The sequence below is a fragment of the Diadema antillarum genome, unplaced genomic scaffold, assembly GCF_040938485.1.
Source record: "Diadema antillarum isolate AM-2024a unplaced genomic scaffold, OU_Dant_1.0 seq00001189_RagTag, whole genome shotgun sequence".
Classification (NCBI taxonomy): Eukaryota; Metazoa; Echinodermata; class Echinoidea; order Diadematoida; family Diadematidae; genus Diadema; species Diadema antillarum.
The window spans coordinates 755,508-774,009 of NW_027271987.1; the positions used below are offsets into that span (position 1 = coordinate 755,508).

Consider the following 18,502-nt stretch of genomic DNA (forward strand, 5'->3'; position numbering starts at 1 on the left):
CTTTTACTTATTCTTCATAAAAGTAAATTACCAATTAAAACAAACTAAAACCGAAAATCTTCATTTTGACGTGAATGCACCCCGGACCATTCTGAATTATCAGATACAGTATCTATAATTTCTTTAGACTTAAGAAATGTGTGGGGATATATTTGTCTTGTGTTTGAAAGTCAGAATATTGCAATGAGAGCGGGGTTTTTTTCATGACAAACCAACATGCGGCCCGCGGTAGCTGGAATTAAAAAAACATGAATGCCCAATGATACATCTCCCGTGCAAATTCCTAACAAAACAAATAGAAAATATGGCCACGCGTTCACGAGAAGTGTGACGGATCAACAATGTAACACAGTTGAATCAAAAGTATGGGAGGTTTTTTTTTTAATCCCAGAATATACAATTAATGAAGGAAGCATAATATATTTCATTATTCACTAACGTTTAAGAAGCAAACTTGCAATGATTTCGTTTCTTAGAGAAAATGCATGTATAATTATGTATTGCTGTGAAGCATCATGTGGTAATGTATTTGGTAAGAATATTGAGTATAAATTTAAATGCCTTTTCAATTCAAATGATGATATAAGGTCTTTTGACTTGCTTTGATCAAATTGACATATTTTAATCATCTTAATGTCTTGTTTGGAATGAAGCATTTTCAATTGCTATTTTACGATATCATATGCCTGGTGTCCAATGGGCAATGGGCAAAATTCTCAAAGGTAATATTTTAACGAACGTACAGATTTGTGTCGTGGTCAATGGAGATCCCATAAGGGCGGTGAATGTCAGTCGTAACCAGTTCAATCCGGTTATCGCCGGCTAGCGTACTTCGTTCCAATTTAGGCTGTGAGCCAGCGTCAGCCCAGAACATAAGTCTGCGTGCAAAACAACAAAAATATGCTGGTCAGAATTTAGAGAAAGCCCAGCGAAGTCTTCTCTTGCTGACCTTGTAAACAGATTTTAGTTAAATGCACACAGGTTAGAATATCATTAAATATAATTATCATCGGAAACCTTTTGCGATCGATTCAGAAATTTTGTGTCAGGTAGAAATTCATCAGTGTTAGACTGGCAAATACAAAGATAAAGATTTTAATGAAGAGAAAAAAAGGTCAAAATTTCCCATACTGATAAAAATCATGGGAGTAAATAAAGACAACATTTCGATCATGCATCAAAGAACCTTAATTTTTAAATGTTGAGCTGTAACATCTAGTGTGAATGGCATATGTACTAACAGGGGACATCGAGAAACAGCAATGTCGGCCTCAACTAAAACGAGAGTTAGCACCCCATTACAACGTATTTACCATGGGCGTAAATCCCGGGGGGGGGGGGGGGGATACATATGGGGGGGGTTATATATCCCCCCCCCCCCCCACTTTTGAAGGAGGGGGATGGCCTGTACAAATATCCCCCCTGAAATTCTCCCATGAAAAAGATGTAGGAACAAAAAAAAAAAAAGAAATGTGGCGAAATTGATTTCAGCATGATGGATTATTGCATAGCCTATAATCTAGGCGGAGAAATATTTTAAACGTATGATGCAGCGAGGTAATTGTCTTTGCCAAGCGATACATCTGATGCGGCGAGACTACGAACAGTGGACACATCTACCGCGTCCGCTAGGCGCCACGATCGGTGGCAGTTTTTTTTTTCCGTGTAAGAAGACTGCCACCAATTTAAAAAAAAAAGAAAACAACGACAAACAACTGGATCATAGGCGGTGTATTCGCGCGCATCCACTGTTCTTAGTCTCGTCGCATTAGACCAGCTGCATCCCCACCTAGGTTATAGGCTACATACTGTAATGCATGAGCCATGACGTTCGCACGCCCGCCTCGTGACGAGAGCATACTGCTGAACAGTGCTAGCAGCGCTCGCGTACTTCTCTCGCACGCCAATGCATGTAGAGCAATATCGACCGTAATGTATGCTTCGGATGTTGAACTACTAGAGTAGCCACACAACCAGATGGCAACCAGCTGCATGCAACCCAGGGAGGTGCTCTTCCCACCTCCTTGATGCAACACAGTCTGTAGGGCTGCTGCCACTTCCCTCCCACTTTGCATGGAAAAGAGTGGGACATTTGATCCCTGTACAGTGTGTGCGTGGGGGGGGGGGGGGGGCAAGCTTCCCCCCTCCCCCCCCCCCCCCGGCGGTCCGGTTATGGGCTTGTAATCGTGGTGATGGTGACTATCGCCAATCATTCCCCCCCCCCCCCCCCCCCACTCCTCAGTACGGATTTACGCCGTTGGTATTTACCCTCTAGTTATCGTTTTAACTGATGAAATTGAAAATACACGACTGATAAATCTATTATGTCATAGATACAGCTTTAAAAAATTCAAGAAACGCCAGGTACATTACCCACGAGACGGATGAAGCGCGATTCCTGTCGGCAAGTCTAGATCATCGTCGATTACAATTGTCATCTTTGCACCGTCCGCGCTACACACTATGATCCAATCGTATGCCGCGTCCGTCCAGTACACGTTGCCCGTTAACCAATCAGTGGCAATCCCATACACCGCTCGTGACGTCCATGCGAAATACGCGCGGGCTGCATTGCTGGTCCTTCCCAGTGTGCCTTTAAGCGATGTAGCAAAATAAGGTATGAGAGGAATTCCACTTCATATGTTTACGTCGACTTTCATGAGAAGAGTAAATTCATGATACTCGGACAAGAGTTAATGAAATTGAAGTCATAATTATGTCTCTTATTTTTTTAATGGTTTACCTACGTTGATGAACAATAATCAAATTAGGCTTTATACTTTAAGGCCTAAAGATAAAATTTGTAAGACAACAATTTCTTTTAGGTCTTTTAGGTCTTTTATTAAAGCGTCTAAAGGTCCGAGCCCAAGCTGGCGTGCACTATCACACTGAAATTGTCCCAGGGTGAGACAGCAGCATGATATGATTCTTCTTGCACGGATTCGCAAAAACGAGAGATTAAACAAGAATAAAAGAGCTTGTCCCTGTCCCAGAACCCTATTTAGGGCCCTACCTGTGATTATGATCCCAAGGTTTTCCGCGTGCCACAAGACTTCGTGCTTCCCATAGTTGATGTTGACAGAGGTCCAGTTTCCTCTGGGCACCCTGTAGAAGAACGTGGTAGACACAGATGGTATTACCGTGCCGTCGGGTTGGATGAGCTCCGTCGGATCGGTCCCGAGGCTGTTGATACGGGCAAGACCCGTTGCAGCATTCACCTCCGACCACAGGACTCTGGAGCCAACTACGTCATCAACTGCAAAGAGGCAAAAGTAATTTTAACTGAATACCATCATGGACTGTTGTAGCCAGTCTGCATAACTGCATGATGTAACAATATGGCAAATATACCTGCTGCAGGTACATTGTATAATGTTTGATGTAGTGTCGAGATAGAGGTCAAAACAACTCCCTGATGTTACTAATGGCAAGCGCCACAGATCTCTTTCTCACTCTGGCATTACTGTGTACATAGAAAATCAACACACACAAACACGCACAAAATGATTTTTGTTTTTTAAATTTCACCAGTATCCAACTTGTGTGCAATTAGCTCAGAGAAAAGAAATAAAAATCATCAAGGCTTATAACACACACACACACACACACACACACACGAAAGTCAACCTCGAAATTCCACGATACTCGCTGGAGCCAAATGAAACTGGTAACCAGCCAAAAAAATCGCAAACGCACACAAAATGATTTTTTTTTTTATTTCATCAGTATCCAACTTGTGTGCAATTAGCTCAGAGAAAAAAAAAATCATCAAGGCTTACACACACGAAAATCAACCTCGAAATTCGACGATACTCGCTGGAGCCAAAAGAAACTGGTAACCAGCCAAAATCGCGTAGTGCCAATATCACAGGTGAAGGAAGGAATATGCCTATGAATCTTGATATAGGGAACCAGAAAACATCCCTCCATACCATGATTCTAATGTTCACTTTGGGTGTCATTTCATTATCAGATAGGGAATCAGAAAACATCCGTCCATGTTAGGATTCTAAAGTTAACTTGTGGGGTCATTTTACTATCAGCTTTGCCAGCTTTTACCTGCATGCTGATGAACAAAATATCGGCTGGAAGGTTTTACGGATTTCATATCGTTACAATATAATGTAACAGCATAAAGTGATATGGTATGAAATGATTGGCACCATCCATTATCTCCACTTATGATAGCGGTCTCCTGTATTATTTTCATCCTCGTTTACTTATCTTTTTTATTGTAAATTAGTATATCCAATATTGCTGCTGTGCTGTCGGCCTATGTTTTAGGGAAAGCAGAGTACGAAATTGACAATTCCTATATTTTGATTTGTATCCGCTGTGCTTTCCTTGCATACTTCGTTACTTTATATCCATGAGAAAGAAAAAAGAATTACAGAAATAAACTAAACGAAACCAAACTAAGCTTTACTGTACCTGGGAGAGGACAGTCTCTTTCACCAGCAGGGCCTGTATATGCTGAACGCACATGCACTGCAAATGACCGTGTTTGATTTGCAGACTAACATAACAAACATGAATGTTTTGAATTTGCAAACTTTCATATTCTGTCTAATAAATCACTGTAATTGCTGTCCTCTCTTTGGTTTAATGTATAGAAATCAGCTGATATCCTATATTAGTATTTAAAAGAAAAACGCAATTAAGACGCACACATAGGGAAAATTTCACATTGACTGTGACATCGAAATAGCGCATAAGCTTTGCCCCATCAGGGAGTGAGAGCTAGGCGTGTGACGGGATCGCCTGAATACAAGTTGCGGAAGATGCTCGTTACACCAAAGATGCACCTGAAAGAAAATCATTCTCCTCCGTGTGCTAATAAAGACAACGACCAACCATCCAATTCGTGGTATGTTAGCTGATTCCAGCGTCCATCACAGAACAAAAATACAAAAATAGTGAACTCGAAGTATTTTGATAAAATCACATCGCATTATAGATATTTCACTTGAGCCGCTACTACATACACATTAGCATTAAATTGAGTGATGAGTACTCAAACCCTTATTTCCCCATTTTTTTCGTCAATTTTGTATGAAAGTGAAAAGAAAGAAAACCCAGATATGCAATCGCAATGACTTTAGCTTTTCATATCCAAATGTAGATTGATGACATTTTGCCATTGCGCTGCTGGAAAGAATACAGTGTACCACAGTGGGAGAAACACTGTGAACGCAGTGTGAACACAGTGTGGACACAGTGTGAACACAGTGTGGACACAGTGTGGAAATCTTTTCACACTATTAAAGTCGAGCATTTTGACAGAGTAAACACAATGTGAGTTATCAATTCACTGTGTGAGACAAAGCATTAATCTGTGAAATCCACACCACAGTGTGATATAATCTTCACACTGTTAATTTCGAGCGTTAACGTACTGTGGGATGCTGTGTTCTTTCCAGTAGGGTGGTGTCGATCTCTACCGAGAGTAAAATCAGTGAAAGCCTTTACATAACAACATACAAACTTACTTGACAGGAATGAGATATCAAACCCAGCTCTGTTGGTTTGAGATTGACTAGCAGTGAATTTGATGGTCAGAAACCTGCCATTGGAATCTAATGAACTAGGTGGCTGTGTGTTGCAGTATTCGCCGATTCGATGCGTGCCGATAGATCCAAGGCCATCGAAGATCTCCAAAGAGGAACCTCTGTTGTTCAGGACATAAGAACAATTCCATGAAACCAACAATTTGTGTGACACACTATTCAGAAATATTCGAAAGTGCTGCTTTTATGTGGATTATCAGAAGTCCCCTACTCCTCCAAAATAACTTTTAGAATGCACGCAAAGGGAAGGTGAGTTCTTTGGCTTGACTTTTCAAGTTATACGTAATACGTAATACTATGATCAACTTTCTCCACATCTCCGGACTAATATATGTCGTGACGCTATTAAATAATCTCAATCATGATCTGTCTTTGCTTCATTGATCCTTTAAATTCCAAAGTCATCTAAACTCCAGAGCAAAACTGCCCCAATGTAATCCACTGAAGAAAAAGAAACAAACAAACGAGCTATGCAGGAAAAGTGATGAGCAGGGAGGAAGGGAGCGTGTGCTTTTATCGAAAATGAAGAGTTTTAATTAAATGACTGAGCTTCAACCAACCTTGAATTGTAGAGGGCAAGCTTTCGTCCTCTCCTGAGGACTTTCTCAAGCCTTATGCGGTGGAGTGTTGTCTTGCTGCCGTTGCCTGTCTTTATTAATCACTGGACCATAGATTGGTGAGAGGGTATAGCCCGAGTCTCTGTTGAGAGCTGAATTGACCCTTCTGATCCAAAGTGCTTCCTTTATTTTTCTTTTCAACCAGTTGCTTTCAAAGTCAATGATACGCGCCTCATCCCATTCAATGTTGTGTCCTGTGTTGTAAGAGTGCTCAGTTATCGCCGAGTGTGATGGATTGTTTAGTCTCAGTGCCCTTTTGTGTTCCTTGAGTCTCTCGTTCAAGGTTCTGCTGGTTTCCCCGATGTAACAATCATGGCAATCAGCACAAGTGATCTTATATACAATGCCTGACCTTATTTGCCTTGGGACTTTGTCTTTAGCATGGACTAGTCTACTTCTCAGGGTATTAGAGCTCTTGAATGCAATATCAACGTCCTTGTTGTGGAATGCTCTTTTCAGACGGGAGGATATGGTGTTTACGAAGGGGAGGACTACCCTATTGCTAGTCTCCTTTCTTTCCTTTGTGGGTGACTTAGTTCTTGTTTTGTCCTTGGCTTTTTGTCTCATCCAAGCTGGGTATCCACATGCTGCAAGGGCCTTGTCAATATGGTGGAATTCACTCTGTAGTGCATCATTGTCAGAGGTTACATTTCGAGCTCTCAAGTACAAAGATCTAGCAACTCCCTCCTTTGTGTTAAGTGGATGATCCGAATCGAAGTTCAAATAGGAGTCAGTGTGGGTTGGTTTCCTGTACACAGTGATAGAAACTGAATGGTCGTGGTTGACAGAGACCTTTGTGTCTAGGAAATTCAGTGACCATTGAACTTCTTGCTCAACAGTGAATTCAATGTGTTGGTCTATACTATTGATGTACTTAGTGAATTCGTCAATATGGTCTCGGTACCGTTGACTACAGAGTGAATTCCACCATATTGACAAGGCCCTTGCAGCATGTGGATACCCAGCTTGGATGAGACAAAAAGCCAAGGACAAAACAAGAACTAAGTCACCCACAAAGGAAAGAAAGGAGACTAGCAATAGGGCAGTCATCCCCTTCGTAAACACCATATCCTCCCGTCTGAAAAGAGCATTCCACAACAAGAACGTTGATATTGCATTCAAGAGCTTTAATACCCTGAGAAGTAGACTTGTCCATGCTAAAGACAAAGTCCCAAGGCAAATAAGGTCAGGCATTGTATATATAAGATCACTTGTGCTGATTGCCATGATTGTTACATCGGGGAAACCAGCAGAACCTTGAACGAGAGACTCAAGGAACACAAAAGGGCACTGAGACTAAACAATCCATCACACTCGGCGATAGCTTAGCACTCTTACAACACAGGACACAACAATGAATGGGATGAGGCGCGTATCATTGACTTTGAAAGCAACTGGTTGAAAAGAAAAATAAAGGAAGCACTTTGGATCAGAAGGGTCAATCCAGCTCTCAACAGAGACTCGGGCTATACCCTCTCACCAATCTATGGTCCAGTGATTAATAAAGACAGGCAACGGCAGCAAGACAACACTCCACCGCATAAGGCTTGAGAAAGTCCTCAGGAGAGGACGAAAGCTTGCCCTCTACAATTCAAGGTTGGTTGAAGCTCAGTCATTTAATTATTCATCATCCCCAGCCGATGAAAGTTTTTAGTATCATGAAGAGTTTTATTCATTATGCCACAGTGCCCTATACAGATGTATGCAAAATGATGATTTACTAGTATGACGCTGTAGTTTTCATGAAATAAAGAGATAAAATCTTGTGTGCATGTTTGACACACAACGCATGTAGCTAAGGATTTATATTGTATTGTATGTACAGCAATATGTACAGTCATCATAATCGTAAGTTTGTTTCGGTCATTCCAGTCTTTTCCGTTATGTCATTTATACAATGAATTTGATGTATATTGTATATCGCCAGTATTTATCAGGGTAACTTGAATACAGATGACACTTTCACTTGTTATGTACTGGTACTAGACTTATAATGGTTTTCACTCACAGGCAATCAAGGGTATCGAACCGCAGGCGAACCCGAAATCTGTCCAAAGTTTGGATGATCCATTCACAAGATGATGAAGGCGGATATGGACCAGGAAATCCAGGGGAACGGATGACACCTGACCCGGAATCAATCGTACCCCCGCAGTTCTGGCTCCTCGTTTCCTTCGCAACATGGCTGCAGAGAGAATATGATAAGATTACACCGCTTTCACTTTTTTTAATGCAATATTAGGAAATCTGTCAATCTAAAAAGTGTACTGCGGGGGAGAGTGTGGGAAGGACACTTTGTATTTTCACATTTGAAATGTAACAATCTGGTGCACACATTAGGTGAAATATTTGGACCGTTTTCTATTAAAAAAAAAAACAAGAAAAATTTTCACATCTCGGGAAACAGGGGGGGGGACGATATGTTTGCCCCCCCCCCCCCCCCATTTATGCCATTGACCGTTACTGTTGTAACCTCTAAGAAGCTATATTCATATGGACTTCACGAACTATACATAGGAATCTCGAACACTGAACACACACAAAATAAAGGGATTGCCAGTTTCTGATCAAGGAGGGGGCGCCCCTTTAATATTTTTCAAATAAAAGAAACAAACAAAAATGAAAATTGCGGTAAAGCCCCTTTTTTTGTCAGCTGATGAAACCCGGAAGTGGTACGATAAAATACCTGTTAACAACTGGTTAAGGTATTTTTTTTTTTGGCTTGTCGGGTGATTAAACCTGGAAGTGACACAGATATATCCCCCCCCCCCCCCCGTTGCGGAATTCCTGGATCCGCCTCTGGATTTCGAACGATCTCATTTATCTTGATGAAGGAAGCGGAGTGCAATTCAGCCGAACTACTTACAGGATGTGGTACAGTTTATCCATTTTACGGACATATCCTGACATATTTTGTGAGTACAGTTTGAATGAGTAGAGTGAATATAGTTTGGATATTGTCTGAAAGATATCCCTTGTCTTAATGATGTGAACAACACTTTGACACTAAACGTGCCTTAAACGTATTTTTACATACCTTTTCTTTTAACTGGGGCAAAAATTAACTTTATTTATTAGTTACGATACAATTATGGCAGACTAATAGAGAGCAGTGAGTTGTAAGTATAAATAAATTACTATGAAACTAAGCCGTATAAAGACCGTCAGTACTTAGGACAGTAAATGCATGTCCAAACAATTTGCACCTTATAGCCCATATACGTCGATCATCCACTACAGCACCAAGATTTGTCTGATCTGCAGTACGAAACCTTGTTTGTAACCAAGTTTATTAATAATTTACATCTCTTTAGTCTAGTCCTTTACATTATTGAATCTTTCAAGTTTGATTATAAAAAAAACCCCTGAAAATATAATAAGACATGTTAGATATTGGGAATGGGAAATGCTTAGCCATTATCCAAGCTCTGGATGAATTGTTGCCTTGGTGTATCCATCATCGATGGAAGATTATTTTCTGATCTTTCGATAAACTTGTATTCTATGAAGATTTGAGTGGAAATATGAACAAAAGATATCAGATATAAACGGTAAACATGACAGTTGCACACCAGGGGCCTAGGGGAAAAAACCCCAAATGGATTAGATTAGCCTGTTCTTTTGGTTGTTATCTTTAATATTTGTCTTTTGTTTTCCTTGCAATAATTATCTCAGAGAGTAAGGATTTTTGTGATTGTTTCTATCAGATTGTATGTAATTGGCTTCTGTTCGATAATTTAGTAAAGTTTCAAGACTCTAACAAACTTGCGAACTTACTTCATGAGAGTGAAGAGATGAGATGGAATAGAAATGGAAACCCGATAAACAGCATGAACAATTTGTCAGAAACTCTCGTTGTGATAATTCATATAATAATAATAATAATAGTAAAGGACATTTAATAACAATATACTCTACTGCGCATTACAAAATGACATGCATACAAGAAATTCAAACAGAAAATACATTACTTCAAGAGATGACTTTTTAACCTGGCTTTAAACTCATTAATTGTAACTGCTTGTCTTACAAACAAAGGGAAATTATTCCATAATTTTGGGGCAGCGTACAAAAATGCCATGTCACGAAGAGTAACTTTTGATTTCCCCGATGGATATTTCAATAATGTTTGATCCCGTGAACTTTGAAGATGATAAAATATTTGAAATTATGTTTTTAACTCTACAAGTTCCTGTATGTACCCTGGTGCTGTACCATGAATAGCTCTATATACAATTAGCAGAGTTTTAAATATGATTCTCTGCTTTTGCAGGCAACCAATGTAATGCACTTAGTAATGGACTACAATGAGAAAAACGAGGAGAATTACAAACTAATCTAGCACATGCATTTTGCACCCTTTGTAGTTTACCTAATTGATTATCAAGGAAGTCATAAAATAAACTGTTACAATAATCCACTCTGCTTGTGACAAACGCATGGATGATTTTTTCAGTACTTTCCCGTGTCAAATGCTTCCGAATATGTGCAATATTAAACAAATGATAAAATGAATTTTTATATACTACAGAGATTGTCTGTCAAAAGCTAGGCGTGAATCAAACCACACTCCCAGATTCCGTGCAGAATCAACAGGATAAATATCAACATCAATCACTTTCAGGCTTTCAGTGCCAAATTTTGAAACTTGCTGTTGAGTGCCACATATCACAAATTCGGTTTTCTTATCATTAAGTAGACGATTGTTGGATAATAACCATTTGTGAAGATGCACAATACATCGCTCTATAATGGACACAGAATAATTCTCATCTGCTGCAGTAGGTGAAACAGATATGTACAGCTGTGTATCATCCGCATAGGTATGACACATTACTTCTGGGAAATTGTGTTGGATTTCATGGAACAACCTACAAGCATACAAAGTAAAGAGAAGGGGACCCAGGCAGGAGCCTTGGGGCACACCCCAGGGTACATCAAACTCCTTGGACATACTGGAATCGACCTGAACCCTCTGTCTCCTATCATTCAAATAAGACTCAAACCACGACAATGCCCTGTCAGTGACATGTGACATGATTGTATCCCCTTGCTCGATTATCAATTAAAGAAATAGTTGCGACAATGTTCATTACATTGGCATGAAACGTATCCACAACATCACATGTGATTTAAAGCACATGGCACAGCTTACAAACCTTCTATAGTCTAGGTTCAAGAGCAAAGAATATCTAATTCTTTTTGATTATTATGCAACATAATGGACTTTAAATTAGACACTAGTACCTCACAACGAGAAGAGCCAGTATCACGTGACTCATACGTCTTGTCGACATCATGTCGGATGTCATAGCGGATGTCGTTGATGCAGGGTCCTTGATAGCTGCCGTCAGGAACCCTTGAGGGATTAAAATTTTCGAAAATTTTATATCACTGAAATAACAATGTACATTACGTGCTGTCTCTGGTCTTAAAAAGAAGGTTCAAGAGAATGGAGTCACAACCGTCTTCATTGCTTTGCTAGATGTACCAAACTGGATCTGCATGTGCAAATAGGAAGACAATTGACTCATGCCTCATTGCATAATCACCAGCCACTTTCTAAGGAAGATGTGGCTTTGTGATGGTAATTACTGTTCGCTATCCCTTCTTATGGAAGGTAAGTGGTACAGACACGAGGATGCGCGAATACAAATTGCGCCAAAAAAAAAAAATGCTGAAATAAAGATGAAAATTACTCGACTGGGCATACCCGGGCACTTATCTTATATATCTATCCATAAAGAATTACACTTGAAGATTATTCGATATTAATTTCATTTGTGGAAATTAAATGGGAAGCGATAAAACCGGATTTCGAGGATGGTACAGTTTTAAACATTTTCACATGGTATAGTTCTGATTTACACTTTTGCACAAATTTTGGGACGAGATTTTGTTTACATGCTTTATCATAAAGCAAAGTTTCATTTCATTCAATAAAAAATAAGCAAAATGTGGCCAAAATCATGTGAACGTTCAAAATGAATCTTCAGATTGCTCATTAGACGGCGGCGTCGAACATCGACCATCCAAGGCACAAATGTACCTGTGATTTTTTTTTTTTTGTACATCAATAAAAATCTGAAAACTGTTTAAATGATTATAGCCAGTGGGAACTCCAGCTCTTAAACCTCCTTGGTCTTACTTTTCTAGGATAACGTATATTTGGGCGCATCTGGACTTGTACTCAATACCACAATAATTCCATTCGACTGTTTATTGCATGATTGAAAGATATAAAACAACACATAAAAACAAAAATAATCTTGCATTATACATACGATGTATTGTCAAAAGGTATGCAGACTGAAGTGTGCAATTAGATTTATGATTGAATCACAGACAGTCTACCTCCGCCCACTCGGGTAGTCATCTGGATCGCTTGCGTGTTCCCTATTTTTCCGGAAAAGGGGTATATTTAAGGGCTGTAAATTAGGGGGAAATTATCCCGAAAAATTGTTGAAATATATCTGTATATTATACATATATATATATATATATATATATATATATATATATAATATATATATAATATATGAATTTTCCCAAAACATCTTTAATTGTGTATAGGGTTGTTTTCAAAACTGTTCCGAACAATCAAGAAACATAGTCCCCCACAGGGTTAGCCATGCCGAGCTTGCGTTCTTTTTGCAGGACATTTCTCCACATGCGCTGCATTTTTGCTTTGTTTGTTTGTTTGTTTTTTTTAGCTTGCATGTCTCTCAGCACATGGTTTATACTAACTTCCGGAAGTCCGGAAGAATTTGGTTTTATAATTCGTCCTCCACACTTCGCAATATCCGTTGATTCATCAACAAACGTTGGAGCCTTGGTGATCTGAAAACTTATATCCTGAAAGCGTGGTCGCGTGGTCAAAAGTCGAGCAAACAAGGCTAGAAAACAGTTTCAAAAACAATTTCGTTTTGTGGGAACTTATATCCTCATCATTTTGATCACGTGATTTTCTTATTTATTTGTTAACTACCTATTCTCTTACAAAGAAGTTCAATGAGTTTATCATTGAGTTCCTAGGCTAAGGTCTGTATAAACACTATAACGCATAGCTGATATTGGAATGTAAAAGCTTTAGTGGGAACGGTTCCGAAGGACTATTAGCATCGGACATAATGTGCCTATGGTGCCCATAGCCTAAGGATACTGAAGCTGCTGTCAAGGGAATATCGAACTAGGGACTTCTAGATGGAAGAGTTAATGGAGAGTTACTGTATTTAAAAAGCTTTCTCTTTATCACAATTTAGTCAAGAGCGGTTGTTACTCAGGACCTCTAACATGCAAATACATGTTGACTTGTATCTATTTATGATATCCTCAGCATCACTTATGTTGCCAAATGAATATACATACGTATCATTTATTCTCTTATCTTTCTCTTCTACAATTTTTCTTCACATTCTTTTTTGACAAGTCCCCTCTAAATAAATGCAAGCCAAGATTCTATTGATTTCATCATTAGTCCATCATTGTGTAAGTACTATTATGATTAACAAGTGAAATTTGACTGCATCTTCCCCTATATTAGTGCATACTGAGCATAGCATGCAGGTTTCCATGTTGCTAAGATTATTAACAAATTAGACACTGGAAGAAAACGTGAATGCTATGCTCCGTCTAGGAGAAGATGCATCCCTATGTCTTTTTGTTAATTACATTAGTTCTTTAGCAGTGATTGACAGTTGATTTCGTTGACAGAATCTTGGTTTGGAAGATGTTGTTGTTTTGTTTTTTTGCAGACTTATCCAGGTATAATCTGAATGCAAGTAGTAGAAAACTGGTTATAAAATATATAGCACATGTTAAGATTTTCTTTTGGCGACATAAGTGATGATAAGGGTATTATAAATCAATGCAAGTCCACATGCATTTGCATTCTTTGGGTCCTTTAACCGAGTAACAATTACTCTCTTGACTGAACGGTAATGAAGAAAAAGCTTTTTGAAGATATTATTCGTAAAAACTGTGATGAGAGGAAGAATCGAATTTAGTTAGGTGGAGTGGCATACCTGGAGTCCTATGTGCAGCACACCTTCACCAGTTGTTGTTGGGCGTCAGTTCTGTGGGACGAATCTTTGGAAGAGTTGCTCGCTTGTTTGATAGCCAGAGAAGTTTTCATCACGAGGTGAGAGAACGAGACCTTTTTATACATGATATTTAGGACTACGGACGTACCAGCGGAATGGCGTTTTCCGGAAGCCACGCGCTGTCCTGGATTGTTCGAAGTACACATAACGTCCGGGTTTAGGTCAGCAAAACAATGATAACAACCACCACCACAACAAAAACAAGGATGTGTGTTGAACATTACACTCACATTTTTTATTGTCATTTAAGAAGCTAATCTGAAAAGGACACAGTTTTCTGACCGCAATGAAAAAAAAAAGAATCCTAAAGAGACCGACTCATAGAAAAAAGGGAAAAACAGACAAAATAAATTATCAAATAAAACATAGTGACATAGAATAAAAATAAAGGACCCAGAAACGGGTGTTTTCTCTCTCATTTGTTTCCAATCAATGATTTGCCTTCACATATTAGCTTACACAAATCTATACAATGTGTGCATGTATGATGTACTGTATGTATAGTTCTATTGAATTCAAGTCATTGCTTGGATCAAGAAATAATATCATATACATGTCAAGACAAGAAGAAAGGACAAGGGTATTGTATGTGGAGTGGATTTTAAAGTAACGCTGGGCAAAGACTTTGTTTGTTTGTTTGTTTGTTTTTTCGCTCCATGATAGATACAAAACTCACGTATGTTTTATCACGGTAATTTCACCTACTCCACAAAAGGACAATATCATTGTACAATATATTTTGTTTCATTGAATCTCTGAAACGATACATTACTTAATGTAATCGATACTAGCACGTGCGGCCATACTTAACCATCATCGATACAGTGTGCCCGATAATGTAGAAGCAATGAGCATTGATTTTTTTTTATAGTTTCCCCTGTATAAGAAATTAAGACCATGCTGGAAATAATTATTTCATTGCCATTCGTCTTAACCAAAAACAGAAATATACAAAGTCTTCTTTAATAATAGCCCGCCCGTGTCCTTTGGGAGAGAAGGAGATACGCATACACTGAACTCAGTAAAACCTTTTTCGAGTTACGGCGTATATTCATATCTCTTGGTAACTGATGTTAGCCATAACCTATAATGCGAGACCGTTTGGGGAAAAACAGCTTACACATAATAAAATCAAATATGTACGAACTAAAAAACAAAACAAAATTTCTCTCTGTAAAGATATGAAGATATTCCATGATAAAAAAGTAATGATGACGCATACAGACCGGGTAGCAGAGAGATCTGTTTTTAACAAAATGAAAAGAAAATCATGTTAAGATTAATCTGAAAGGAGGCAAAACCAAAAGAAGGTGAGATTCGGTTGAGAGAGAGAGAAAGAGAGAGGGGAGTGCGTGTCATATGTGTACCTTTGTGTGTTGTTGTTGTTGTGTGTGTGTGTGGGGGGGGGGATAAGTATGTTTTTGTGTGTTTGTTTTTATTGTGTGTGTGTGTGTGTGTGTGTGAATTTGTGTATTTTAATTTTCCGTAGAAGGCGGTTAGATGGCATATAAACAGGCTTCTTTGTAAGGGGGTGCACGTCACGAGACCGACACCCACGAGTCATACAGCCCACAAGTTATGCAGCTCACAAGTCATACAGCCCACGAGTCATACAGCTCACAAGTCATACAGCCCACCAGTTATCCAGCCCACGAGTTCGACACTGAGTAAATAAAGCCCATGAGTTCGACATCAAGTAAAATAAGCCCAGGAGTTATACGGCTCACGAGACCGACACTACGCACACAAGGCCCATGAGACCGACAGTAACCAAACAAAGCCCACGAGACCGACACTACACTTAAAAGGTCCACGAGACCGACGCTACGCATACAAGGCTCACGAGACCGACATTACGCAAAAGAGGTTCACGAGACCGACACTAAGCAAAGAAGGCCCACGAGACCGACACTAAGCAAAGAAGGCCCATGAGACCGACAGGATGAACAGCGCCACCTATAGACCAATAAATTGTATAGGGTGTCCTGATAATAGCATAGGAAGATATGAGAGATGGAAAAGAAGAGTTGCCATCTCCGGTAGGGTGTTACCCCATCAGTTGCCCCCCCCCCCCCCCCCCCCCCCCCCCCGAAATGATCAGGATCTTTAATTGTGTTTGCATGGGTGTGTGTTTGTGGAAAAAAATGAACAAAGTACAGTAAAAGTGTGTAACAGATCTTTCTACAATAAACCTGCGAGGGTGTTGATGTAGTATCAATTAAAAATAAAAAAATAACGTAATCATCTATTAAGGTAGCGTTAGGGATTGGGAAAAAACAGATATATCCATGAAAACAGTTATTGTACTTCACGATAAAATGTCGGAGGAGAATAACACAAGCCACAAAATTGAGGTGAATCCCTGCGACATAAAACGTTTTAATCAATAGAATTACTAGTACATCATAGTTACAGAGAAAATTACAAATAGATCTTACTGCAAAACGACAAAGCAGGAGGGTAGAATATCTAAAATAGAATAAGTAACTAGTGAATCGGGAAAGAGAAGAGGTAAAATTTATATCTTGTCCATTTTCTAGCTAAAAACTGGGAAAGCCTGTTAAAAATAGCACGATGGCATTATCAATGCTGTAAAATTAATTCACACATCGTTATTGTCCTCTGTTAAATTCATTTGTGTTTTTGTCTTTTTTTTTGGGGGGGGGGGGTGAAGAATACTAATTCTTTTATTTTTTTTGGAGGGGGAGCGGGGGCATGAAGAATACAATTCAATTTTCTACTTGATAACAATGTCGCTCCCTGACACACTTGCCCCCCCCCCCCCCCAGAAGTATGTGGAAATACATATTTGATGATGTTCATAATTATGTAGATGGTCACCATCTTTCAATTGATAGCTTTACGAAATTACACCCGCCAGTATGTTATTTTTTCGTTCATAGAACACCCTGTACAGGTGATTGACATGTAGATGGCGCTGTTTATCCTGTCGGTCTCGTGGGCCTTCTTTGCCTATTGTCGGTCTCGTGGGCTTTCTTTGCTTAGTGTCGGTCTCGTGGGCTTTCTTAGCTTAGTGTCGGTCTCATGAGTTTTTATTGCTTAGTGTCGGTCTCGTGGGCTATGTTTGCTTAGAGTCGGTCTCATGAGCCTTTTGTGCGTAGTGTCGAACTCATGGACTGTATGACTCCTGAGCCGTATAACTCGTGGGCTGTATGACTCATGGACCTATTATTGATGTCGGTCTCGTGGACCGTATGACTCGTGGGTGTCGGTCTCGTGGGATGCCCCCGTTCCCCCTATGCCTGAAATTGAAATAAATGCTACTGGTGTGACTTTCTTTAGATCCCCATAAAGCAGCAGGTCCAGACGAAATCTCACCATGGGTTCTACGTGAAACTGCAGAAGAGATAACTACAGCATTAACCACGATTTTTCAGTTATCTCTTGAAACAGGGGAGATCCCGGAGGACTGGCGGCAAGCAAACGTAACACCCATCTTTAAGAAAGGGGACAAAGCCGACCCAGCCAATTACCGTTCAGTTAGTCTCACTTCTGTTTGTAGCAAAATAATGGAACACATCATCCACACTAACACCATGCATCATCTGGATACACATCAGTTATTGGACGAATATCAACACGGGTTCAGGAAAAAACACTCATGTGAAACTCAACTAATTTCTGCTGTACAGGACATAGCTCAAGAAGTAGACCACAGGAAACAAGTTGATTTGATTGTGTTAGATTTCCAGAAGGCGTTCGACAAGGTCCCACATCACAGACTGCTAACAAAACTGCAATCGTATGGTATAACAGGAAAGACTCACAGATGGATTAAGGAATTTTTAACCCACAGGAAACAGAGGGTGGTGGTGGAAGGAGAAAGATCAGAATGGGTCACCGTAGACTCAGGAGTCCCACAAGGTACGGTCACAGGTCCACTCTACTTTCTATTATATATCAATGACTTGCCTAATGACTTAAACTCCACCTGTCGATTATTCGCTGATGACTGCATCATATACAAACAGGTCTCGAGCGTAGAAGATGCACAAAACCTACAGAGAGACCTAGACACTCTAACTGAATGGCAGGATAAGTGGCAGATGGACTTCAATGCCCAAAAAAGTCATGTCTTACACATCACACATGCAAAAAAACCGGTTAAATACCAGTACTCATTAAACAACAGCACATTGATAGAGACAAAGTGTCACAGATACCTGGGGGTTGATATATCATCAGATTTATCATG

General features: G+C 39.6%; 1 protein-coding gene across 1 annotated transcript in view; it reads right to left on the minus strand.

Annotated features, from left to right (window-relative positions):
- The window catches only part of LOC139744580 (uncharacterized), a 48,295-nt gene extending 33,951 nt beyond the window's left edge, over positions 1 to 14,344 (minus strand). Inside the window, exons 1-7 of the mRNA XM_071655014.1 lie at positions 14,209 to 14,344; positions 11,432 to 11,543; positions 8,193 to 8,369; positions 5,490 to 5,668; positions 3,014 to 3,256; positions 2,374 to 2,593; positions 744 to 878 (exon numbers count right to left, since the gene is read on the minus strand). Of these exons, the coding sequence (XP_071511115.1) occupies positions 744 to 878; positions 2,374 to 2,593; positions 3,014 to 3,256; positions 5,490 to 5,668; positions 8,193 to 8,369; positions 11,432 to 11,496 (1,019 nt within the window). The 5' untranslated portion in view covers positions 11,497 to 11,543; positions 14,209 to 14,344. The remainder of the gene's footprint in view (positions 1 to 743; positions 879 to 2,373; positions 2,594 to 3,013; positions 3,257 to 5,489; positions 5,669 to 8,192; positions 8,370 to 11,431; positions 11,544 to 14,208) is intronic.
- Positions 14,345 to 18,502: the final 4,158 nt, after the last annotated feature.